Source organism: Ursus maritimus, unplaced genomic scaffold, assembly GCF_017311325.1.
Source record: "Ursus maritimus isolate PB19 unplaced genomic scaffold, ASM1731132v1 scaffold_16, whole genome shotgun sequence".
NCBI classification, from domain to species: domain Eukaryota; kingdom Metazoa; phylum Chordata; class Mammalia; order Carnivora; family Ursidae; genus Ursus; species Ursus maritimus.
In genome coordinates, this window is record NW_024424008.1 from 5,428,791 (window position 1) to 5,454,501 (window position 25,711).

The 25,711-nt window shown below is 54.3% G+C and overlaps 1 protein-coding gene across 1 annotated transcript in view; it reads right to left on the reverse strand.

Moving 5' to 3' along the window:
- Window positions 1-17,915: 17,915 nt before the first annotated feature.
- Window positions 17,916-25,711, reverse strand: part of SBF2 (SET binding factor 2) — a 452,940-nt gene continuing 445,144 nt past the window's right edge. Inside the window, 5 exon segments of the mRNA XM_040630773.1 lie at window positions 17,916-19,676; window positions 20,709-20,840; window positions 22,823-22,910; window positions 23,564-23,757; window positions 25,670-25,711. The exon segment at window positions 25,670-25,711 is cut by the window's right edge and continues 3 nt beyond it. Of these exon segments, the coding sequence (XP_040486707.1) occupies window positions 19,578-19,676; window positions 20,709-20,840; window positions 22,823-22,910; window positions 23,564-23,757; window positions 25,670-25,711 (555 nt within the window). The 3' untranslated portion in view covers window positions 17,916-19,577.

The window sequence follows — 25,711 nt, forward strand, 5'->3', positions numbered from 1 at the left end:
TCACATCTCAAGTTGGGGAAGCTATGTGGTGATCTCTACTAGAGCTGAAAACAACATGGACCCGGCAGTTCACCCCCAGGAGGACTGAGGCACATGTCCCCACCAAGACCCTCCAGGGAGAGCGTTCACAGCAGCGTTGCTTAGAACGGCCCCAGAGCAGAAACCACCCACATGCCCACCAGCAGGGAGGAGACATGACTTGGTGTATTCAGAGGACACTACAGTGTAATTAGAAGTAGCACATCACTGAAAGATGCAACGACATGAATGAGTCTCAGACATCACGTTGAGCAAAGAAACCATAGAACATTCTGCAGGATTACAGTAATTTCTGGGACCAGCAAAGCTAATCTGTGGATTTCCAAGTCAGAAGTAGAGTGACCTTGGGGTAGGAGGGGTGGTTGTTGATTGCAAAAGAGCGTAAGTGAACCTTCTGGGATGTTGGAAATGGGTAGCTGTTCTATAAGTAAAACGTATCAGCCTGACACACAAGATTTATACCGTTTGCTGTTCGGAAACGCATTGCCTCTGGAATGCTACAGTTGGCTAGTCCCTAGAGCTCAGTGGGTCCAAACCCCTCACTTGGCAGAGAAGGACCTGGAAGGGGATGAGCCAAGTCCACACTGGAATGCCTCTTCTGCGATGCGGCTCGTTACACCCCCTGCCTCCCCTGTGCATTTGGACTTCAAACATGCTCCTCTCGATGTGTTTCTGTCCCCATCACCCAGCCAGCTGCCTGTCCGTGCTTCTCCTTGCTATGGGGGGAGGGCCGTGACCGCTCCAGTCCTAGGCTCAGCTTCTGTTGGCCTGAGGTTGCTGAGTCTTCGGCCCTGCACCGTGGCTAAGCTGTGGTGGACACGAAATTCCAACAGAGCTAGCCTCAGATTCGTGTACCCACAGGAACGCAGGCCTTCCCCCCATTTGTGTCCGCCTTGTCAACAGCGGCCCACAGGGCCCGGCTGAAGCCAGCAAGGCGTGAGCAGCGGGGAGAGGCAGGCAGCCCCCATTCCACTCAGCTCCTGAGGCTAGCAGCTGACTCTCCCTCCCCGTCCAAACTCCTCCTTTCCTGTCCCGTGCTACCTGCCCCTTCCCCTCAGGCGATACTCTGCTCTCACCGGCAGCCCACGCTGGGTCTCTGGGAGCAGGCCTCCCTACGTTCCCCCGCTCTGATCTCAGGCGTTCTGCCCTCCTGATGGGCCATCCTGGGCCAGCTCCCCCAGGAAGACGCACTGAGCCCACAGGCTGTTTCAGGGGGCCGGGATCGCTGCCACCTCCACACTCTGCTCCCCTCAGAAGCCCAGGCCCAGCCCCCTGAGAAGAGGAATCAGCGCCACTGTCCAGTGCTGCCAAACCGGGTGCTCTGTTCCCCTGCGGAGGCCATTTGCATCTGAAATAGTTGTTTACCCGGAACACACAGGGAATCCAAAACGGTGTATAGAAGATTTCACCCCTGCGTCCCAAGGCCCTGTACTTCCCACAGCACAGTTAGCTGTCAGATGGCTAAAGGGACAGCGCGAATGGCTTCCTTCTAGTGCGGCTGCCCTCACAGCCCGAGATTACCAGTAGTCCGTGCTTGGCCTTCTAAAGCGTGGAGTTGGAAAGGAGGCTGCATTTCAGAGTGACACAGACCTGCGTTCCACTCATGGTTCCACCTTACTGTGTCGCCCTGAGTTAGACGCTGTATTCTCAGAGGGGGTCCCACACAGGTCATGTGTCCTGAGGGTGTCACACCTGGAGGCACATGACGTTCATCTGTCCGTCATTGGTGAGGGAGTATCAACCTGCTCGGGTTTCTCCACGTTGCAGAGACGTACTCTCACCCCAACCCCCTCCCGCCGTGTTTCATCCGGTGCTTTTTCTTGAGAAAGTCCAGTGGTGGAAGGGGCTTTCCATCTTGGCTGGGCCAGGACACATAATGGAGATGTGGCTAGTGAACTGGCAAGTTCTGAGAAAATTCTGCAGGTGACTGAAGGAGGCGATCATGCAAAGCTACTGGAGACTGCCGTCTGCATTTCCATAGGCAGGTGTCCTGCAAAGGCAGGTACTTGGCAAATGTTTGCATGGCGGACGTCCTACAGTAAGGGCTCCTGTGTAGCAAGACTCCCACTTCTCAGTCACACCGGCCCTTTGGGGGGCCGCAGGGAGGCTCTGAAGTGGATCTCAAGGGCCCGGGACTGCCACCTCCCAAGCCCTCACCCAGCTGTTGCTCCCGCTGTCACTTCTGATGTTCTTGCTGATTCTGTCTCAACACGTGTGGGGTGAGGCTCCCCACTGCACTCCAGCCCTGATGAACTTTCTCAGAGGTGAGACCAAGGCTCTTTTTTTTTTTTTTAAAGATTTTATTTATTTATTTGAGAGAGAGTGAGAGAGAGAGAGATCACGGAGAGAGAGAAGCAGACTTGCCGCCGAGCAGGGAGCCTGACTCGGGGCTCAATCCCAGGACCCCGGGATCATGACCTGAACCGAAGGCAGTTGCTAAACTGGTGGAGCCACCCAGGCGCCCGAGCCTAAGTCTCCTTAAGGGCAGGAGAGCCTCCTCATGGCTCTACTGACACCTAGTAGGTCCTTAGCAAAGGCTGGGTTTTTAATGGCCCCTTTTGGCAAGACATCCTTGTCCTCAAATATGCCCTGGATGTAGTCCCGCGGGCCAGATCAGAGCTAACAGGAGACAACAGTGACTGATGTGCAAGCAGCTCTCTTCTACGGAATTGCTGGTTTAGAGCGTCCACCCCGCTCTGTCCTGAGGCTGGGCTACTTTTTCCTGGCTTTTTTCTTTTTCTTTTTTTCTCTCTCTTACGTGTAAGGTTTTTTTTTAATAATAATTTTTTATTATGTTATGTTAGTCACCATGGAGTACATCCTTAGTTTTTGATGTAGTGACCCAGCGCTCCATGCAATATGTGCCCTCCTTAACCCCTGCCTTTTTTCTTAAGAGAGTTAATGCCAGCTTATGTGAAGGATGGACCATCGAATCCTAGGGCCTCAAGTCCTAGTCTCCATTTCTCCCAATAGAGATAACTAGAAAGTCTTCTCAAATTCCCTGATGGACAAACCCATTAGGCCCCCTCTCTCCCTGACCTTTTTAAAAATAATGTTTGGGGGCCCTTGGGTGGTTGTTAGTTAAGCAACCGACTCTTGGTTTCGGCTCAGATCATGATCTCGGGGTGGTGGGATCAGCCCCAAATCCGGCTCCAAGCTGGGTGCAGCGTCTGCTGGGGATTCTCTCCTTCCCTTTCCCTCCGCCCCATCCCCCAAATAAGTAAAATCTTCAAAAATAATGTTTGTCGTTTTTTCTCATCACAAAGTCACACGTGCTCAGTGTGGACGTGGAGACAAAGGAGGTAGGCAGGACGCCACGCTCCAGTCGCGCCCTCCAGAGACATTGGACCGGGGTCGCCGGCTGTCTCAGGCCTACTGTCGGCCGGAAGGAGGCAACGCCCGCCCTCGTAAGCGACGCCCCCTACCCAGAGCCTCCCCGGCAGGTCCCGAAGCGGCCCTGACCCGGGGGAATGAGCGAGCGGGGACGCGGGACGCCGGCCTGGGCGACGCCGCCGGGGGCCGCCAGGTGGCAGGCGTGCGCCGTGTCCGCGCTCCCGGCCGCGCCGCCGCCCGTCGTCCCAGCCCGCGGGGTCGGGCGGGGCGGGGCGGGGCGGGGGGGAGCGCCAGCGGGTCGCAGCCGTGTCCGCCGAGGAAACCCACGGACGCGAGCCCCCCGGAGCCGGCCGCCGGCGGTCCCACTGCGTCCGCAGCGGCGCACAGAGGTGGCGTGGGTTCCTCCTCTGGATGAGGACGGGGCTCAGAGTTAGGTAATGACGCAAGGGCAGGCGGTGACGGGTGGGGACAAACGCCCGGTGTCCCGGCTCCGAGCCTCGCCCAGCCCTTCCGCAGGTACCACACGCCTGCGTGCCGGGGAGCAGGTGGAGGAGCCCCCTTCCTCCCCGCGCCCTGAGGTTTCCTTTCGGGGGCCTGGAGAGGGCCCTGCTGGGAGCCCGAGGCATTTTGGTCATGACTCACCCCTCCCCGCCGCCCCGGGCGCGCACAGCCCCGGCCCTGTTCCTGTAAGAGCCTAGGAAGGGGCAGCCCTCTCCCCCCCGCCCCCCCCGTGTCCTCTGCGGACAGGCTTGGCTGGGGGCCGCCGCCGGGAGGAGCGTGCGGGGGGGAGCCGCCAACAAGCAGGGGCCTGTTTCCTGACTCGTCTGACCCTGGCTGTCCCCGCGGAGGCCCAGCACACGGAGCAAGGTCATCCAGGGCGAAATTCCAGCCTGGGCCCTGAGCAGTGACTTCGGTTTTCCTGATAAGGCTCAAGAAGGGACCCGGAGTGGCCTCCCCACACCCCCACCCTGTCAGCACCTCCGCTCCTGCGAAGCCTCGGCTGCAGACAGTCTGCCTCGGAAAGAGACAAAGATAGACCCTTGGGCAGATAAGGGGAGAGACGGCGGGGGGATAGACAGGGCAAGGAACACACAGGAAGGAGACGGACAGGGACCAGGCAGCGCCATAGCCGAGCCCGTGGGTCCGGAGCCCCAGAGACTGGAAATGCTGCCCGGCTTGTGCTTGCTAAGGTTGTGACTAGGAGATGGAGAAAGAGGCGATCAAGGCCGGAACAGGAGGGGTTTGGGGTGCGGGAGGACAACGGAGTGGGCCGGCAGCTTTGTGTGCCTTGGCCTGGTTCCTAATGTGTGCAGACCTGGGACTGGCGGGTGAGGGCGACGAAGGAGTCTGCATGAGCCATAGTCTCCTAGACTCCAGGAGGCCAGGCGGGAGAGGTTGAGATGAGGGCCCGGTGCCAGGGGAGGGGCAGAAGGAGCTGGGCCCGATTGCTTACCGGAGGCCTCTGACTTGGGACTTTGTCCCTGCACACTTGGTGCAGGATATTTGCACCCAGCACTGGCTGTTTGGCTTGGCAAGTGAGCAAGGTGTAAAGTCACAGCTGGCCTGTGGGCACCCAGTCACCGAATGCAGCTGAGTCAGTCACAGCCGCTTCCCCCACCCCTGGGGCCGAGAGCGCGTGCCGGCACACACAGTCCTACCCGCACAGGTGCGGTACAGACGCCGTGTGTGGCTGAGTCACAGCGGCCTCCTCGGAGAGCACGTGCCGGCACGCACGTGCTCGCAGGTGCCCGCAGATGCCCGCAGATGCCACCGACACCGATCCTGAGTCACGGACGCTGCGGAACCCCGAGGAGGGCACTGAGTGTGTTCTGCCATCCCTGTTTCAACACAGATACCCGTATACACTCACACACATGGACGTGCCCACCATACATCCTACCGTGCCTGCCCGTCATACTAGGGGATCAGCAACCGTATGTGGACTGAATAAATGAGGCACCGAGTGAATGAATAAGCAAGTACGTGAAAATGTGACACTCACACTGCTTGGATAGGTGAAATTGGTTGGGGAGGCCCTGCAGGGTGGGTCCCTAGTCTATGTCTGTAGGGAGTTGTCTTGCTCCAAATATAGCCTCCGTGGGCGGCAGGGAGCCAGGGCTGCCTCCCAAACTGTGACTTCACTGGGCCTGCGGCCCAGCCTCTGAGGAGTTGGAGAAAATTAACAGAGAAGAGGCCCCAGCTTTCTGCAGCCAGGGCTGAGTTGTGACACTGGAATTGGTGGTGACAGCGTACTCTGGAAATATCACTTGCTCAGGGGCTTGTGCTAATAGGGCAGAGGGCTCTGTAGATGGGCCCAGAAAGGACTGGTTCTGGGCTGGACCCCTGGGAACTGCCTGTCCTGAACTTCTGGGGCCAAATGTGCAGGAGGCACAGCCCCACCTGAGAGCTGGGGCAAGCATGGTACCTGGGCCCACCTGGGGGTTGCCAAGGCAAGGCCCATTAGATGGTCCCCCATCTGGGCAGGCCTGTTCCATGGCTGCTCCCCTGTCTTCTCCTCAAAGTGTCCTTTCCGTAGCCACTCTGCTTCTGCCCTAGTTCATCATCTGGAATATTGGATTATTACCCCAACCGGTCTTCCTGCTTTAGATTTCCTCCTCTAATCCATCTTCTTCACAACTGCCAGTGTTCTGTTTCTCAAATACAGATACGATTACATAACTTTTTGGCTCAAAATTCTTCCATAGCTCCCCACTGTTTAGCTGGCGTTCAAGACCCTTCATGATCTGGCCCCAAGCTACCATGTGTGTTTTGAGGGGCTGCCATGTAGTGGGACAGTTGTTGATTCTATCTGATAGGTGGATGGGTGGACTCTGGGCAGGCAGGCGCTCTTGGGGATGAAGGGCCCAGTGGGCTGTTTGACTAGATGTCTAGATGGTTGGGAGGCTAGATGTAGGGTGGAGATGTGGAGGGTGGGTGGAAGGATAGTGCTTGAGTCAAGACTATTTTGGTTGCAAGGAACAGAAACCCGTATCATCAGGAAAGAGGTGGGAGACAGCTGAGGATAAAACGGACCACCTTGCAGAGCTCACCAACATTCAGGTCTCATGCAGATGGCACCTGGCAGGGCAGGAAGGGCGCCCTTCTCTCCACCTTTGGTGGATCTGTCTGTCCTCCCTCACCTGCTTGGGCGTCCTCCCCTGTGCCCAGCGGCCATCCGCTCAGCTACTCTTGCTCCTTTGTCCCACAAGTTTTTACAAAGTACTTATTTATGTGCATGTTTGTGCCTCAAGCAGGCTTCCATGTGCCGAGAGGCAGACCGCAAAGAGGAAGTTACGGCCTTCATGAAGCCTGCTTACTGAGGGGGAGGGACAGACAGGCCTCTGTGCGCGGGGAACGATGCTGTGGACACGGCGGAGCAGGTGAGGAGCGCGGGGGCAAGGCCAGAGCCAGGTGCTGTCATGTGAGCCACATGCCGGGGAGTGTCTCTGGGCAGAGAGCCAGCAAAGTGAGGGGTGAGCTCAGGAAGTCTTGGGGGGGGGGGACTGTCCTGGGAAGAGAGCAGGACAAGTGCGGTGGCGGCTGGTGCGGGTGAACAAGGGGCCGGTGGTTGGGGAGGAGGCCGGATGGGTGGCGAGGGAGGGTTCGCCAGAGGTTTTGTAAGCTGTTCTAAGGTTTTAGAGACTTCAGTCCAAGGAAGAGGGAATGGCACTGGGGGACGCCGGACGGAGGATGCCCTGAACGTACATTTCTAGGGGCCCCCTGGCCACTGTTGGGTGGAAGCAGGGTGCTGCTGAGGTCGCTCCTGCACAAGCCCGGGTGGGAGGTGGGCCAGGTTAGCGGTAGCAAGGTGACAAGCGGTCAGGCCGAGGGTGTATTCTGAAGGCAGGGTCAACTGCGAGCGTGAGAACAGGGAACATTCCGTTGAGGACGACTCCGCCTGTGGCCTGGGCAAGTGTAAGGATCCCGTTTCAGAGGAAGAGAAGCAAGGTTTCTGTTCGGGCGGCGGGCGGGAAGTGCAGGGACAGGAGTGCACCTGTCACACGGTCAGGGTGCCTTTGGGTGCTCAGGTGGAGGCGTCGGAGGCGGCCGGGGCTCGCGAAGGGCTTGAGGCCGGAGCTGGACGCTGATGAGGCGGCCCTCAGCGCCAGCCATCCAGGAACGGGGCAGAGAGGGGACGGGGTCCGGGGCGGTTGGGTCACCCGGAGCACGGGCGCCCTGGGCGGCGTGGCCGAGAGGCTGGAGGGAAACCACGAGTCACTGGGTGAGAGCGTGTCTGAAGCCAGAGGGGTGCTGGCAGGAGCTCGGGAAAGGCGGGGCGGGCAAACCCTGGTTCCCGCTCACGCCCGGCGCCTCCGTGCCCCCCGGTGACGCGCCCCGCTCAGCTCCGCGGCGCACAGGGACGACCGCGCCGCGACGTGGCCGTGCAGTTCCTCCTTTCGGCGCCGGCGCCTGCCTGTGTCTCCGGAGCGGGCCGAGCGCGGGGACGCGGGCTCCCGGCTCTTTCCAGGCAGAGGACGGCAGGCTTCGCGGAAAACCCGTGGGGGGCACACGTGGTGCGACAGTAGCCGGCCGTCGTTCAGGGCGGGCCCGCCTTCTCAGGGAGACCGCGCACTCCGACGGAAGGGAGAAGCTGCGTGCCCGTCCTCGCCCGCCGCCTCCAGCACAGACGACCGCCTCGGGGCCGAGCTTTATGCCGGGCGTTCAAGCTTCAAGCCGCGTGCGTGCGTGCGCGTGTGTGCGTGCGTGCGCGTGTGCGTGCGTGTGCGTGCGCGAGCGCGGCGGGGCGGCCCCGGGGAGCCCGGGGAGCGCGGCCGGCGAGGACAGCGCCCCGCCGTGGCCGCCTCGCACCTCCCTCTAGCTCAGCCCTCGAGGCGCGGAGTGGCCCTCGCGAGGCCCCTGCGGGCGCCAGGCCGCCTTTCTGGGGTCATCCCTGCTCTCGCGGCTGTTCTCAAGGCCTCGGTGCCAGGGCCCCCCAGCCCCTGCAGCCTGCCTGAGCGGCCGGCACTGCCCTGGAGTCGTCAGTGACCCCGGGCCACTCTCCAGTCTTCCTCTGCCTAGTCGTCCAGCAGCTTGCTGCGCTGGCCCCCTGAACATCCCTTCTCCGCTCCTCGTGAGCGCAGCGTTCTCGGGTTGTTCCTGCATTGTCCTCTGCTCCTCGCCGCTCCCTCCGGGTCCACCCCGCACAGGCCACTCAGCATTAGTGTCCTTGGGCGCAGGCAGGCTCTCTCCTCTTCTTTGAACTCTCGCCTGCGGCACGCCTGTCCGCCTCTCAGCTTGGGTTACCATCTACTTTCCTGCCTCCCTAGCGTGTGTTTCCAGCTCATTCCTCTCTGTATCCAAATGTTCACTAGGACATCTGAAAGGCTCCTTGGCCTGTATGGTCCAAGGCAAACTTGGAGTCCTTTCTCCTCCCCCACAGCCCTGCTTAGTCCCTGGTGCTCCCCCTCTCCCCAAGAGGCACCACCGGGCGTCCAGCTTTGCAACTCAGGAAACTAGGGGGCCTCAGACACCTCTCCCTGCAGCCTCTGTGGCCAGACTAACCCCCGTTTCATCCTGTTGCCTTGATAGCTCTGGACTCTGTCCAGTTCTTCACCTCTTCACTGCCCCTTCCTAATCCTAACCACCGGCACTCTTCCGCTGGACCACAACAGCCTCTTACGTGGTCTCTCCACATCCCTTCTCACTTGCCTCCCTCCAAGCCTCAGACATGGGGACACCAGTCTCCTAGAGAGAGTAGGGCCTGCTTAGGGTCACAGCAGGGCTGGAGTTCCCAGGGCAGGAAGGCTAACCCGCATGCAGGCTGGAGGTTAGACACAGAGCTCACCCAGGCCTCCTTGGGAATGGAGAGGAGGCTCTGAAATTTGCAGTATCGAGTTTCAGAAAACACGGGGTCAGGGTCAGCAGAGCAGCTGGTAGTGGGGAAGGCCAGGCCCAGCTAATTTCCTGTCAGAATGGCCCAGAGGCCCCAGCCCCTCTCTGGGCTGGCCACAGGGGAGGAGATGCCGGGAATGGCTCACATTCCTCTGGCTGGGGCTGCACTGAACCTCCAACCTCCGGGGACCTGCGGGGAGTGAGGAAGTGGATCTCTGAGGCCAGAGTCGGGGGCTCTCTGCAGGGACCAGGCATCTGGTGTCCAACCCTTCAGCTGGAGTGGGGCCAGAGACCGGAGAGCAGACACAAAAAGAGCGTCACAGCTGTTGAAGCTTTAGGGTAAATGAGCCCAACCTCACATTCAGATGAGGAAACAGGCTCAGACAGGACCAGAGCTCACCAGGATCACATGAGCTTCCCTGTTCTAAGCCCTGAAACTCTGTTTCTTCTGGCTGGGCATGCATTTCCTGGAAGGCCCAGCTTTGCTGAGTTGTGTGACACTGGGGGACGAGCTGGGCTAGGACTGTGCTCTTCTTGGCCGGGAGGCAGGAGCCCTTGCTTCCAGCCAGGGATATATGCTTCTCAGGTGGTCCGTAGGGTGGGTGGCAGAATGTAAGGGTGTGGAGAGAATGTAAGGGTGCTGAGTCAGCTGTGGGCCCTTCTCTCCTCTCCTGGAGGCCCTAGCTCATTCCACCCGCGGATGACACTTGATGTCCTGGTCAAGTCCCCAGGAGGGTGAGGTCATGGCAGTGTGCTCCTGGCCTTGAAGGGCCCTCTAAGTGGCCTGGCCTGGCTGGGTGGAAGGTGGAGGTCAGGGGTCCCCGGTAATCTCCTTTCTTTGATACCAAGACTGGCCTGGTTGAAGTATGATGGCTGGGGAGGGTGAGACCGGGACATAGTCACTCAAGCCTGGGTTCAAGCCTGTCTCCATCAGACAGACCGTCTGACCTGGGCATCTGACCTCTCTCCAAAGCAGGGAGCCCTCAGCTGCAGAGAGGAGAGTGGCTACTCGATTTCTCTCCATCAAGTTGCACGGTGTGTCTGTGACTTGGGCAGGGGGCCGCCTGCCTGACGCCGTGGGACACAAGCCCTCCCAGAGCCTGGAAGTGCTGCCCACCCCCTCTCTCCAGCAGGGCCCCCTGCAAGTGTGCGGCCTGCCTGGGGAGCCAGGGCCCGGGCTTCTGTCTGCCCGGCCGTCCTTCCTCCACTGGACTTGGAGGCTGTGGCCCTTTTCGGGTCTCTCAGGCACCAACCTGAAAGTCCTGTCCCTCTCCCCTCTCCCTACTGCCCCTGGCAGGTAGGCCCCCCTACAGACGCCGCCTCAGGACGGTCTCTCCAGCCCCATGGCCTGCTTTCTCTGATCTGAACGAGCACAACGGCCCCCAGCGGCCCCCAGCCCCACGTCGCAGTCGCCCCGTGCCTCGTCGCCAGGGGGAGCTTTCTGAACACACGTCACGTCCTGGCGTAACTGCCTTTCCTTGCCCTCCTCCCCTTCCTTCCCCTTTGCCCAGCCAGCTCCTTCTTGTCCTGAGAAGCCTCAGTGCCATGTACTCAGGGATCAACCTGAAAATAAAGAGCCACAACAAGAGGCAAACGAGTGTGTATTTGGGATCCAAGAACTGCAGACTCTGGCGGTAACCAGACAGTGTCCTGCCTTCGGGTGAGAGCCAGGGGTCTCACGGGAGAGGAAGGGGGGTGACTGCGTGACTTGGTGCCAACGGACTGCACCGTGTGGGTACGCACGGACTGACTCCTGGGTTACCCAACGGCACTCTTCCTGCTACGCTTCCGTCAACGGCTCTGTCTCCCGAAAAAGTCGGCAGCCAGCAGTGTTCCAGCCAGGAGGCTGCTGTCCTGTTGGCCCCGCGGACCGCTGCGGCCCCCACCGCTGTTTTGCCCGGTTCAAACACGGCGGGCAAGGCGATTTCTCTGCAGGGGCCTCCCCGCGACGCTGTTTTAAAATGACTGCAGTCACTCAGTTTTTCCCGCTGGGAGGTCTTCTCTGACGCCTGGGGCTGGGTTCAGGGTCCCCACCTGGCCCCAGGTCTGATCGCGCCGCTGCCACAGCTGGCAGGTGCGGAGGGCGGCTCGTTTCACTCGGGGTCCGAAGCGGTCGGGACGGACACCAGCACGGAGCAGGTACCGATCAAGCTCGGCTGACCGAGGGAGAGTGAGCGAAGGCGCAGAAGGAAGGACCCCCTGTGGCTTCGGGTGACTGCCGCATTCATGGCCCGCTCGTCCCGCAGCGGGAGCTTTGGGGGGAACACGCGCCCCGTCAGGCTTGCCCTGGCGCCTCGCGTACTGAAGCCGCCGCAGAGAAACGACTTCCAGCCGCCTCCCGCTGGTGAGGCCGCAGGTGATGGGGTCACAGCGGGGACCCCCAGGCCTCCCTGCTAAACCCAGCTGCCCCTAAGAAATGAGGATGTTGAGAGAGGTCGCCAGAAACAGGTGGACTGCAGGTGACAGACGGGGCTGTGTCAGCAGGGTGGGCGCGTGTGCAAGCGTCCATGTGTGGACAGGCGGGCCCTCGTCTGTTGTCTGTGCGTCAGGACTGTGTTTGCACCTATGTGTGAGCACGCCCCCCCCATCAGGGCCTGGCAGTAACCCCCAGCCGGCACAGCCCCCCAAGCCCCCACCTCCCGTGGCACTCGGGCCCTCTGCCTCCCTCTCGCCTCTTCCCAGGCCACCGCGAGTCCCACGTCCCTGTCCTGGGCTCCTGTGCCCGCACACCCTTCTGTCGCGGCCGGTCGGTTCTGTCAGGCCGTATTCGTTTCCTGTGGCTGTTGTGACTCAGGACTACAAACTCGGTGGCTTCAAACAACAGACCGATTGCTCTCCGGGCTCCGACCTCGTCCGTGGCGACGTGGCCAAGCGCACGGGAAGGGCAGCGTTGTTGCTGAATGTGGGATCTGCGCTGCTGCCTCCGCAGGAAAATGGTGAAGAAAACTGAGATAAGCCCGCAGGCGAAGCACCGCTGCCCCTCCAGTGGCAAAACCAAGACGAAGGGACGAGCCGTGGGGCCCTGGCATCGGGGCTCCTGCGTGAGAACCGAAAGCGGGTGGTGCCCGGGCCACAGCACCACGTCCGCGTCACGGTGACGTCGGCCATCCGAGGACTGAGCAGTCGAGAGACCAGTAGAAGCTCCAGCATTTGAAACGTCGCTAGCCTATGATCAATGGGTTAGTTTGCGTAACAAAATAAGAAACCCCAGATCTGTTATCGTACCGTTCTGAAGGCCGGAAGTCCAAGTGGGTCTCGCTGGGCCAACCTCCAGGTGTTGGCAGGGCTGCGTTCCTTCCGGAGGCTGGAGGGGAGGGTGTTTTCTTGCCTTTCCCAGCTTCCAGAGGCTGCCCACATTCCCTGGCCCCTTCCATCTTCAAAGCCTGAGTGACTGGCCACGTCTCTCACGCTGTGTCTCTCTGCCACTCATTTCCGCCTCCTTCCTCCACTCGTGAGGACCCTTGTGATGACACTGGGCGCGTCAGGATGATCTCTTGAGGTCCGCTGATTCGCAGCCTTAATTCTTTGCCGCGTCGGTAGTATGTTCACATCCTGGGGATGTGGCCGTGGACGTCTCGGGGGTGCGGGCATCACTCCGCTCAGCACAGATGGGCTGTCTCTCTCTGAGCTCTTCTGGCCTGTGCCGTATGTCCCTCACCCGGAGACCCCTCGGCAGCGAGAGTGTCCAGCCCGTACCAGGTCTTTATTACATACCTGAATAAATCCGATTCGGTCAATGATATGTTGAGAATTCGTTTGTGCTGGGTACTTGCAAACATATCATCCCAACTTTTCTTCCCATTTTATAGGTGAGGAAAATAAGGCTCAGAGGAGTTAGGCGGAAAAAGCTAGCATGTGACAGAGCCGGAAGCGTCAGTATACACCGCCGTCAGGTGGAAAATGCAGACACCTCTGTTCCTTTGGGTCTAGAGCTCCAGTGGAGAGAAAGCCCTAGACCTTGGGTGGAGGCCATGAAAATACACCTCAGATTTCAGACCGGCCCCGTGGCTGCGCTCTCATAGCCTCGCGGTTTGCGCTGAGCCCACGGGCGGCTCTCAGCCAATGACTAAGATGGGGTCCTTCTTGGGAGATACAAGGTTTCTCTGAGAGGCAGTTTTGGCACAAGGGCTCCCCGTCGGCCTTGCTCCTTTTAGATCTGACTGCGGCCTCAGACTCTTCCCGTCCACCTCCCGTCCTTCTGTCTCTTGTTCACAGGGGTCAGACCTGCATCACTGCCTGCCGTGCCCTCCCCACCTCCCCCCGCCCTGTGCCCTCACACGTGTTCCCCCGTAAGTCTCTTGCACACAGAGAGTCCTGTCTTGGTGGGAGGACCAGAACTAACAACAGGTGGTCTGAGGAGATGGGCCAGCTGCGGATTTGGGACTGTCTCAGAGCGCACGGGGAAGAGGGTGCCATCCTGGTTGATGGGGGCCCCAGATCGTCCCTAGAGCAGGGTAGCAGCTCAAATGCTGAAGATTTCATGGTGAGGCCCCGGGAGAATTTCCTTAGAGGAGGAGAATGTTGTGGTAGGTGTGATCAACCAGGCATTTAAAACATAAGGTGGGGGGCGGGTGGGGGGCGGAACAGCGCCCTCAAAAAGTCGGCTGGTTACCGTGAGCTCAGGCTGGTGTTCTGCCGCGGGCTGAAGAGGGGCTGCGGCCACTGACAAGCGGTTCCTGGGGCAGTGCGCCCTCCAGCAGGCCCCGTGGCATCTGACAGAGACCGCTTATCTCCGGCAGCGCAGGACAGAGCGGAGTGGCAGGCTGAAGAGCAGAGCTGCCCAGATAAGTCTGAGTGCTCAGCCAAGGTAGATACGTGAAGGTCAGGCCCTGGGGGGGAAAATCTGGAACCTGCAACGCGAGATGAAGACATCAGGACGGATGCCCCGAGGATGTGGGTGCCGCAGCCTTCCTGACGCTCTGAGCTTACAGAGGGCCACCTCTCCTCCTAGGAGCTACCACCTCTGCTGTGCCGCAGGTGCCACAGGGGCCTCACCCCTGCCGGGCAACAGGCACCTTCTCAGGAGCTGCCCCCACTTCCTCCCCTGCTAGCCAGGGACCGTAATTAGGGTTGAATCCCAGAATAATCCAGCTGGGGACATCTTGGGCCTGACAGTGCAGGGAAGAGAGTATACATGAAAGAAGAGTGACTATCACAGACTCTGGCAGGAGCCGGAGGAATGCTCCTGGGATTGGATTTGGGGAACGCTTGATGAAGGGGGCTGGAATGTAAGACTGGATAAGCAAGAACTCATGGATTTGGGGGCACTCTCTGGAGACACAGATTTAATACCTTGGATGCGAGGCGATAGGGCAGATTCTGCTGGGGGTGGCTCTTAGAAGTCTGGAAAAAGCAGCGGCCAACACTCAGTGAAGTGGAAATACCTGAGTTTTCCTGGCAGATGGTAAAGAAGAAATAAAAGAAGCTGGCAAAAGTGGGCGTGCTGGAATGGATATATTATGTAAGGCCAGTAATGACGGAGGGGTAGGCAAGGGGACTCAACCCACAGGAGTTGTGGAGAAGGCACAAGGAGCATGGTGTCCCCTAGGAGCAAAACAGGCAGCCGATATGGCTCTGCTTAATAACTATGATGAAAAAAGCAGACAGGAATGGAGGTGCAGGAGGCAGGCAAATGGAAAATCTTGGTCCCTTGCTCATTTCCCAGACCTTAGCTACTGTGCAGATCTGGAACCCATTGTCTCAAGAGGGGCCAGGGGTCTCAGAGGAAGGACCCTGCAAAATTGCAACAAGTATGTATGGTGATTCCTGAAGTTTTCTCCCAAAGGTCTATGGCCATTTATTTGGGTGACTGTTCACTACAGAAAAGGGACTAGTAGACACAGAGTTTTAGTTGACATGAACATCTGAGACTCAACATCATCATGGGCCCTTTTTCAGAGTGGGGCCCCTGCAGGTCAGGGAAAAGGGGAGTCACGGCTAAGGTCTGGCTTCCAGTGGGCTCACTGGGTCCACGAAGCTGCCCAGCAGTCCCTTGTACCTGAGTGCTTAGCACTCATGGGCTCTGACCGCCGGAGCGACCGCCACATCAGGCCACTGGCTTACTGGGTGGGAGCAATCGTAGCAGAGAACGCCAAGTGCAAACTTCTGACACTGCCTTCCCCCGGCTCCCTTGCCTTGCCCAAAATAGTAAATAAAAAATCTCATCTCATACCAGGGGATATGGCAGAAAATAATGCCACCATTAACAACTTAAAGGATGAAGGGGTGGTGGGTCCCTACTGTTGCCCCATTTAATTCACCCGTCTGACCTCTGCATGAATCTGACGGGTCCCGGACGAAGACTAGCTGGACCGCCTCAGGCTGAACCAAGGAGGAGCCCCGCTCGCAGCGGCTGTGCCAGACATGGGATCATTGCTACAGCAGATTAATAAGGCCGTAGGTATGTGGTCTGCAGTCATTTGGTCAATGTGTTCTTTTCCGTTCCAATTAGAAAAGAGGGTCAGAAACAGTTCATACTCACATGGGATGCACAACAATACTCATTTACGGTTCCGCCTCGGGGTTGTGTGAGCTGCCTTGCCTTCCGTCTTGACGTGATCTCAAGAGATCGGGCCCATGTGGACATCCCACGGAACATCACACTGGTCCGTTCCATCAGTGACCCCGTGCTGATCAGGCTGGATGAGTAAGAGGTGTCCTGTGCTGGAGGCCACGGCTCGGTCACACGCACTCCAGTCACACGCACCTAACAGCTATGGAGATTTAAGGACCTGCCACTTTAATGAAGTTTTTAAGGGGTTCCGTGGTCAGTGAAAGAAAGTGAAAGTAAAGAGGACGAGAAATGGTTGTATCTTGTCTCTCCTGCCGCTGTGAGGCAAGCACGGTGGCTAGCAGCTGTCTGGGCGCAGGGACAGCACAGCTTTCTGGGTGACGCGCAGAGTGCCTGCTGCAGGGGGGCCACAGCAGGAGAAGGCTCTGTGGCAGGGCCGGCCTACCGTGCCCGGAAGCTGAAGTGTCGGGAGTGTCCGCGACGGGAAACGGGAAGACAGAGGACAGAGTATGGAGCCCACGGCAAGTCCCAGTGGGAGAATCCCCAGGCAGGCCACTGGGATGCCACGGCAGGGCCACGTTGTCAGCAACAGCAAACTACACCCCTTTGAGAAACAGTTTCTCGCATGTTACAAGGCTCTGGGAGAGACAGGACACCTGACCAACGTACACCAAGAGGGACATCTGAAACTGGCCGGGATGACCTGGGTTCTGCTGGAGGCATCAAGTCATAAACACGGACGGGCCTGGCAGCAGTCGTAAGATGGAAATACTGCCTCTGGGATGAGCCTGGGTGGGGCTGAGGGCAATGAGTAAACCTTGAGGAGACAGCAGTAATCGGTTTTTGGATTGATTACATGCTGAAATAATATTTTTGACATACTGGGTTAAGTAAACTATATTAAAAATAAGACGAAATGTTATTAAAATCAATTCCATCTATTTCTTTTTACTTTAAAAAAGGTACATTCCCGGGCTCGCACTCTGTGTCTGTCCGACAGTGCTGCTCAAGGCCTGTCTCCAGCAGTGCTGCCTGTGCTTTGCCTGAGTCACAGCCCCACTTGCTGTTGCCGAAGGCATCTCCTGGTTCCCAGATTGAGATTGTTCAGAAATTCTTTATGGGATGACGGGGTTACTTAACAACTCTGAAGAGAGCGCTCAGTGAGGTATCTAGAAATGTCAATTTCTGTTGCGAAGCAAACGTGCCGTGCCCTGGACAGTTTAAGCTGTAGCTCTGGAATAGAGGGCTGGGCGGAGGACTTTGGGAAGTGAGAGTAAAGAACTTGGGCCGAAGGGTCTGGGGAGTGGGACCTGCACAGTGCGCTCCTTTCAAGAGCCCAGCCGGAGAAAGGCTTTGGCACAAGGGCCAGAGGTGAGGGGTGGTGGTGGTTGAGCTTCTAAGGTGCCAGGCCCTCACCGTTCTTCCTTGGAATCCAGCGCTCCTCTCCCCCTCACAGCTAAGACCTGAGGAGTGAAGGGCATCTGGGTATTCTCGTGCCCAACCCCCAATCTCAGTGGCTTCCCCGTGACTGAATTTCAGGGACGCAGCAGGGGCAGAATCCTGGGACCCATGAAGCCTGAGGGCCCCTGCCTGGATCACCTGAGCCCTCGAGCCTGAGGGAACCGGAAGGTTCCGGGGCCGTTCTGCCTGGCTCCGGGAGCGCTCCTGGTATCAAAAGACTTGGCAGTTCAGCCCCGAGGTGAGAACGGGCATCTGTTGGCCCCGCGTGGAGCTGGAGTTACCGTCCCCGAGGTGAACTCAAGGGTTTAACTAGACGCAGCGTAGTTGGTCCAGAGCTGAAATTGCAGATCCTTCATTTGTGCTGTTTAACCATTTCCTGAGGCAAAAACCCAGCCACCCGACTAGAGCTCGGTCTATCCTGCCGACAATCCTCAGGAACTGCCCCATGCCATCGGTGGTACACCTGTGACCCAGAAGACATAAAGGACTCCACCGATTTCACACGGCTCACGAGAGGCAGCGGCGGGAAGAGTGGCTGCGGGTCTCTTACCGAAGCTCGGCGGCAGTGTGTCCGGAGCCCAGCACTCACGCAGCATGTCCGGCGTGTCTGGTGACCTCCAAACAAGGCCCGAAATGGGCCGTTTCACTCTCGAACCTTAAGTCTCATCCATAAATCCTGAATGTTGCCTTCTGAGTACTCTGCACTACACAATGAGTTCTATTTCACAGCAAATGAGGATGCTTTTTCTTAAGAAATAAATTTAATTCAGGGTGGTTAGTGAGTGCGAGGCATGTAACACCTTTCTGAAAGTTAAAGAATCCAGTTATAAAAGAAGCACTGCGTACAGTCTCAAGTAGCTGAAGGTACAATGGGCTCCATAGTTTACAAAGTACAAAAATTATTTCATATACAAAGAAAAAATACAAATAATGTGCAAAAATCATTTTCACAGGTGGCAATTTATAAAATGAAAATGATAGAAAAATCCTTCATTCTTGTTATTCCCCAATTTCTTATATATTAACACAGTTCTATTTCCTAGTGTGTAGATAATTTTAAATTTGAAAATCTGGTTTATTTGTAATCTACAAAGACAAAGTGGTTTTTTTAAAAAGGGAAGTATTTTCATTACTGAAATCTTACGCATGAATCAGTTAATTTTATATTAAATTATAAGTAGGCTAGCTGAAAAACAAGGATATAGAAATCATATATACATATTTTTGAAATATTAGTTTGGTATTTAACATATTAACATTTCCAAACAACGATCTAGCGACTCCTGACTCCTGACTCCAGCTGGCTGCAGCGGTAAGCAGAGATCTCGCCGCTGCCACTCGCGGTGAACAAACAGCACTCCTCAGGTCTTAAGCTGAACAAAGACAACATTATCAAAAGTAAAGAAAATCTACGAATCGTTCTTACTGTTCACGTGCAGAAGCGCTGTCTGGGCATCTGATCACGGCACCGTGCGACTGCTGTCTTACGCAGCCTGTCACAGGTGTGCGGTGCTCCAGGACAGCTGGCTTCCGTCTTTCCAACATCTTCACTTCATTAAGAGTTCAGTGCAAGTGTTTATTTTGTGAGTTAGTGCATTCGGCTTTTTGCATGTTATTTTGGGTAAGAAGCTGTCAGGGAGCAGAAGAATACATAGGAACACGAAGTCCTGGATCCTCAGGGCACCTTTGGCCTAGAAAATTCAGTGTTTTGGAAGCAATATTGTCCTGCATTGGCCTGGTCATGGTTGCATCATTCCCTGGACCCTCTTTTTCCTTCAGGAGAATCCTGTGTGCTCCCTCTTTGCCTGCCCCTGAGCACTGAGGTTCTTGCTGTGATCCCCAATGGCCAAGCAGGGGTTATGGAAGCACCTTTGGCAGCACCAGAGAACTGAGCGTCTCTAAGGTCAGGCAGTAAGAGTAGGAGCTATTCTGCTGGGAAACCTGTTCTGGACACAATGTAAGATCATCTTGGAGAGTTTTGATTTTTGCCTGTCAGAAAAATCTCCAAGGAAGTTATGGCCTTGGGAACAAAAAGGATCTAGTCTCATCAAGAAGGAGTCAAGTAAGGGGCAGCCGTTTTGCCTAGGAGATGGATGACAGTTGGCTCAGGAAGCACTCTTCTGATCCCTAACCACTAAGACCCTGTTAGAACGACCTAGTGCAAGACACAGGGAATGCCTGGGGCTCTCGACCAGCCCCCTGTGACACATTCGCTCAGGCTAAGCAGACATAGCAACTGCTCAAAGAGGGCACTGGGTAAGCCTGGGCCGGAGAGCCTTAGGCCTGGCATGACTCTTTAGAACCAAACAGGAAGCTGTCAGCTCCTCAAGGATTCATGCACTTTGTTCTATCTGACAGCAGGGGTCCTTCCTCCCTCTTCTGCTTGGGTTGACCGTGGGCATCAGGCATCAGAGATGCAGCTCTGGATCCTGTCCATCCACTGCTGGGCACTCTGTCCATCCTGGGCACAGAAGTTATACACACGTTTGCTGGTCTTGAGCTACAAGATCAAATGAAGAGAAGCACAGATGAAGGGGAGGCCCGTTCTATGGCTTTGGGCACGCGTGTGAATCAGTCCCAGCGAACTTCCCTTTCCACACCGCCCCAGAACCTCTACGTTCTTTCCCCTCCACTACCGTACTGTCATTGCCTTTACACTCACTTTGTGGTTTTGGCCTCTAGAGTCACTGCAGATGTTAACAGAAGGGTACTGGCAGACAAGGGGGACATGCTAGGAGAGCCTAACTTTGCATTTTCCTGGGGCCTTCCTTGACTGTGGCGGAGGGTCAGGAATGGCTAGAGTCTCTGGCCTCTCCCATGCACTGCACCAACGCAGCAAAGGTGCCACGGAAGCTCCCTGTGCTTCTCGGGGAAGCCTGAGATTCATCCGCACCATGAGGAAGCTGGCTTTCCTGTCCCCTCTCCAACCCCCTCTCTAAAGGCTTCAGTTGGGGCCGCACTGGAAGCCCAGACTCAGGGAAATGGCCTCACAGCCAGAACAGAGCCCCGGAGTATGACTGTGCTCTTTATGAAGCCCTTCTTGGCTATGGGAACTAGATAAAAACCCTATCGTGTGGCCCATAAAATGCCCTAAGGCTCACCTAAGGGCTGCTGAAGATGTTAGGGCAAATAGTCATCATGTATGACTAAGGACAATTTTTATGGATGGTCAAGAATGAAGACCACTGGATCCAAAGGGAAGCAGCATCTGTTCTCGACCGTCGGTGGTGAGTGAAATAACTAACAATATTTAACAGGGAATTCATCTGCCTCTGTATGTGGCTGGACACCTGTTGAAGAAGTCCTTTGTGCAAAGCAATATGCAGCCTTTTTGAGACAATTAAACAGCTGGGAGGGGTCAGGTTTGGGATTTGAGTGCTGAGTTCAAGTTCTGTAGCAATTCCCATAGCCAGGGGGTTTGCAACCTATCAGTATCACCATCGATTGCTCTGAGGCCCCGTAATTCTTGGAGGTGGATGGACTGTAAGGGATCAGGTACAGACTTAGCCAGGAAAAGACAAGATCAACTTACATCAAAGAAAGCCTTGTCACTCGTGTGCTTTGGGGCTCCCATGCTGGGGCCAGCAGGGATGACCATTTCTACTTCGGCCAGATCAATGTGGCCTTTACAGCTTGTGTCCTCACCCGAGTCATAGTATCTCAGCTGCAACCAAAAGGATACACATGGGACATGAGGGACACAGAAAGGGAAAATGCATGGTTTTCAAAATGTATTTGAATACTTTCCTCTGTATCTTGCTAACCTATGCCTGAAAGAATAAACAAGAAAATAAAAACACTGTTTGCTTCTTGGCGGCTGACAGAAAGGAAGAAAAAGACATTTAAAAAAAAATTTGAATGCATAAAAATATTACATATTAAAAAATAAAATTAAATGTCAACTGACAATTGTAAGAAATATATGTAACATATAAAAAAGAGGTTGTTTAGAATATATACAGGATTCCTAGAAATCAATAAGAAAAAAATAAACAATCTAGTAGAAAAATAATAAAAAAATCTCAACAGGCAAGTCACAGAAGAAATGCAAACGACCCATAAACATCTGAAAAGATGAGCAACCTCGCTGATGAAAGAAAGGTGATGAAATCAGTAAGATTTCACTTTTTACTTAGATTAAGAAATATTAACAATGGTGGATAATATTCAGGTTGAATGTCAGGCACTAAGTATTCTCAAACACTGCTAGTGGGGATATTTGTTAGAACCCTCTTGAACTACCATTTGGCAACAGCAACTAAAGTTTAAAATGTTTATGCCTTATTGATAACGTCCTTCTCACCTCTACAGAAACACTCCCGCAAGCATGAGAGACCCAGAGGTTTCCTTCAGCACTGTTTTTATTAGCTAAACAGGGAAAAGATGTATCTGTCTTTCAGTCGGGGTGTTTGTTCATTAAATGATGGTTGGTTAATTTTATCACTAATATGGAATACTGTAACTTATCAAAAATGATAAGGAAGATCTTTATGATCTGGTAGGAAAATATGTTCAAGATATATTATATAAAAATATAATTTGCCAAATAGCATGTAGACATAAAATGATTTTTGAAAAACACAGTAAGTAGCTCAACACTGGACTGAGTGGTTACTATGTGCCAGGACTGGATTTCACTCTCTAACTTACATAGTAGGGAAGTGTCTGCTGCCTTTGTCACTGCGGTTCTGGCCTCAGACTTTTCTCTGTCTCTCCAGTCAGGCATGGGTATAAGTAGGTCTAAATGGAAAACTGTATACTTTTCATGTTAAAGAAATCCAAAAGAGTGGTAAGAATGCAAGTATAATTTGCTGTAATTATAAATTACAGAAAAATTATGACATCGTCCTATGTTATATTTAGTGGTTTAATGGAACTTATCTGCACAGCGTATTCTCTATGATTTCAGAGACATTGTTATTTTAAAGTACAACCACCCCAAAAGGGCTTCCATTGCATATTTGTAAATAAATTCTCTATATTCTTCCACAGAGACTCTGCAACTTTTATGAAATGCCCTGAGCTGAGGGAAATGTGGTTCCCATCTGAGATCTTTATCTGGAAACGGTCTTCTAGGTGTAGGTCCTACCAGAACACTGTATAGGGGTACCAGTTTGTATCTTTCTCAACAGACTCCATTTTTATTTTTTATTTTAGTTTATATTTTATATATCTCTCTTTTTTTTAAGATTTTATTTACTTATTTGACAGAGAGAGAGGCAGCGAGAGAGGGAACACAAGCAGGGGGAGTGGGAGAGAAAGAAGCAGGCTCCCAGCAGAGGAGCCCGATGTGGGGCTCGATCCCACAACGCCGGGATCACGCCCTGAGCCGAAGGCAGACGCTTAATGACTGAGCCACCCAGGCGCCCCATTATTTTATCTTTTCTTATCTTAAGGTGGGCTCCATGTCCAGTGTGGAGCCCAATGCGGGGCTTGAACTCACAACCCTGAGATCAAGACCTGAGCTGAGATCAAGAGTTGGACGCTTAACTAAGGTGCCCTCGACAGACCCCATTTTAGAGATGAATGTGTTGAGAATTAAAATGTGTACCTGCCTCCAGGCTGACAGGTCAGTTCCAAGGTAGAGTGAGGCCGCAGTCTAGTCTAGAGAGAAGTGATTTCTATAGGCTTTGGCAGTATTATTACCTGATGTTTTGTTACATCCAACACAAACCACCGGGGCTTCCAACCTTTCAGCAGAGCCCCTCTTTTGTAAAGCGTTCCCTCGAAGGACCTAGAAGAAATGATGACAGGGCAGTTAATTTTGGTTTTTCATTTAAAAAGTGCTGTGAAGGGATGTCTGTTGTTATTGTCAAGCCTCTCTTTCCCTCAGATGGTCCCAAAAAAGCCAATCAGAATTCTCTCCAGAATCTTTTTTACTAGACCTTTGGGGAAAGACTGCCTCTTTCCGCTGCAATTACCAAACTTGTGAGGTTTGGAGCTCTCAGTAGCCATCTTTTGTGCCATGTTGGGAATGATGCAACCCCTAGAGGAAAACAGAGCCAGCAAATGAACAGAAGCCTGAAGACAACTGTGTGAGAAACTGGCGCGTCCTTGGCCTTCCCAGTCTATGTGAGTAAATTCCTTTTTGCTTAACCTAGCATGAGCTGAACTTCTGACGTCCGCCGCTGAGAAAGTGCTGACTAACACATACTCCCTCGCACCATCTGACAGACATGAGATAATAACAACCAGGACTCCACCATAAATCGCTATAACCTCTTGACATTATTTTAGCTGTAATTTTGATTTCTCCTCTTCAAAGAGCCATCTGACACATTTACAACAGAAACAAAGAAAGAATGAAGGCAGGTCCGTGTTAACTGTACGGACGGCTGTCCTGCCCAGGCCCAGCTTACGGCAGGGAGGGTGGCTCAGCACACCCACCTGTTCTCCTCACTCCTGGACGCGTACTGGCTGTACAGCGTGGCTGCTCTGCGGTCCACGCCATTGGACGGGGAGACGCTGGCGCTGTGCCCCTGCCCCACGCCACTGTCTGGGAGCTGCAGCAGAGACCTTTTCTGACAGGAGGGCAGGTTGGTAGACACAATTCCTGGGGAGCCTGAAGGGTGTCTCTGCAGCTGAAAAAGAACCACACTTTGATAAAAAAAATAAAACGCCCCTAAACTGTAAGATGATAAATTTGCATTTTAAGTTAAAAAAAAAAAAAAGAGAGCTAGGAAAGCTTTATAAAGATTTTACTGAGCAACTCATCCAATCATTTCATTTCTAAAAATTCATCTCAAGGAGAAAACTGGAACACTAAATAAAATATATGTATATAGATGTTTATCCTGGAGTTGCTTGTAATAGTAAAAAGCCAGAAACAACGTAAATGTCTATCATTAGGGGACTGGTTAAAAAAATGGCATTTCTATAGAATGGAATTCTAGATGACCATTAAAACTGCTGTGCTGATTTATATGTAGTGACAAATGGAAGGTCATGTATGCCTCGTGTATGTATTTTTCAAGATCTTATTTATTTATTTGCCAGAGAAAGAGAAAGCACAAGCAGGGGAGTGGGAGAGGAAGAAGCAGGCTTCCCACTGAGCGGGGAGCCCGATGTGGGGCTCCATCCCAGGACCCTGGGATCACGACCTGAGCCGAAGGCAGACGCTTAACCGACTCAGCCACCCAGGCGCCCCAGAAAGCTGGTTTTAAAATCGTATGTATAGCAAATCCCTTTTACTTGTGTGTTCAGAATGATACAATAAGTTTGACAGCTTGAGGTTTATTTCTAGGCTATAAATTGTAAGGTGATTTTTATGATTTGCTTATAACTATCTCTGTGTTGTCTTCTTTAAAAGAATAAATATATCTCATTCTCATAATCAGAAAAAATATCAAGAAACGGTTTTATTTTCCTGAGAATTAAAGCAGTCAGACACCACCTGCCTGTGGCCTGACAACGGTTCCCCGAGTTGCCATCTGCAGGCAAGAGCTAGTGCCTGGAGGATCCCTTCTCAGCATGCCAGAGGCTTTCTTCTGTAGCCCCCCCTCCGTCCCTCTGTGACAGCGGAAGTCCTCCTCAGAACGCTCACAGCTGTCCTGACTTCCCTTCTGCTGCACGTGCAGCCAGTCTGACGTGGACGTGATGATGGCTGGATCACGTACAGGTGTGTGATCTCCGTGCCTGTCCCCTCACACGTGAGCAGGGACACCACCCCCTCTCCGTGGCTTGCGTAGGACGCTAATGTGTGGGTGGGGCTCAGCATGGTCTCTCGCACATACTACATGCCTGATGAAAGTTTAAGTCAAAAACAGAAGAGGGGGTGTGAAAAACAGAAAACAGGGTGTGTGTTTTTAAAATACTGTTATGATAAATGTTTCTTAATTCAGAAACAGAAAACGGGGTGTGAGCAACGGAAAGTAGCATAATTTGTCTTTTAAAAAATGTTTTCTTATCTCTGGCTATTTCTGTGAAGGAAAGATGGTCCTGGTGTTCCCCTCCCCACTCATGTGGTAGAAAATCAGCTGATGGGGCGCCTGGGTGGTTCAGTCATTAAGCGTCTGCCTTCGGCTCAGGGCGTGATCCCAGGGTCCTGGGATCGAGCCCCACATCGGGCTCCCCACTCAGCAGGAAGCCTGCTTTTTCCTCTCCCACTCCCCCTGCTTGTGTTCCCTCTCTTGCTGGCTGTCTCTCTCTCTCTCTGTCAAATAAATAAATAAAATCTTTAAAAAAAAAAAAAAAGAAAAGAAGAAAGAAAATTAGCCGAAACCGCAGAGGTGCAGATAGAAAAGAACCCAGTAATTTTCCCTGGATGCGGGGCCCTGAAACACAAGTATTATGTCACTGTGGTCAAGTGAGACACTCAGGAAGTATTCAGTCATCTGGAACCTTCTGCCCTGGACCTCCAGGGCATGACTGCTCCCTTTCCACCCCTCCCTTTGGCCCTAAACCCACCTGGGTTACCTGTGGCAGTGGGCCCCACCTGACCTAGCACCCTCAAAAAGCTCAGAAGTAGCTCCTCACAGGATTTTATCCACTCACACGGTCTGCTCTGGGTTCTTCCTTAAGGTCCACTGTTACTCT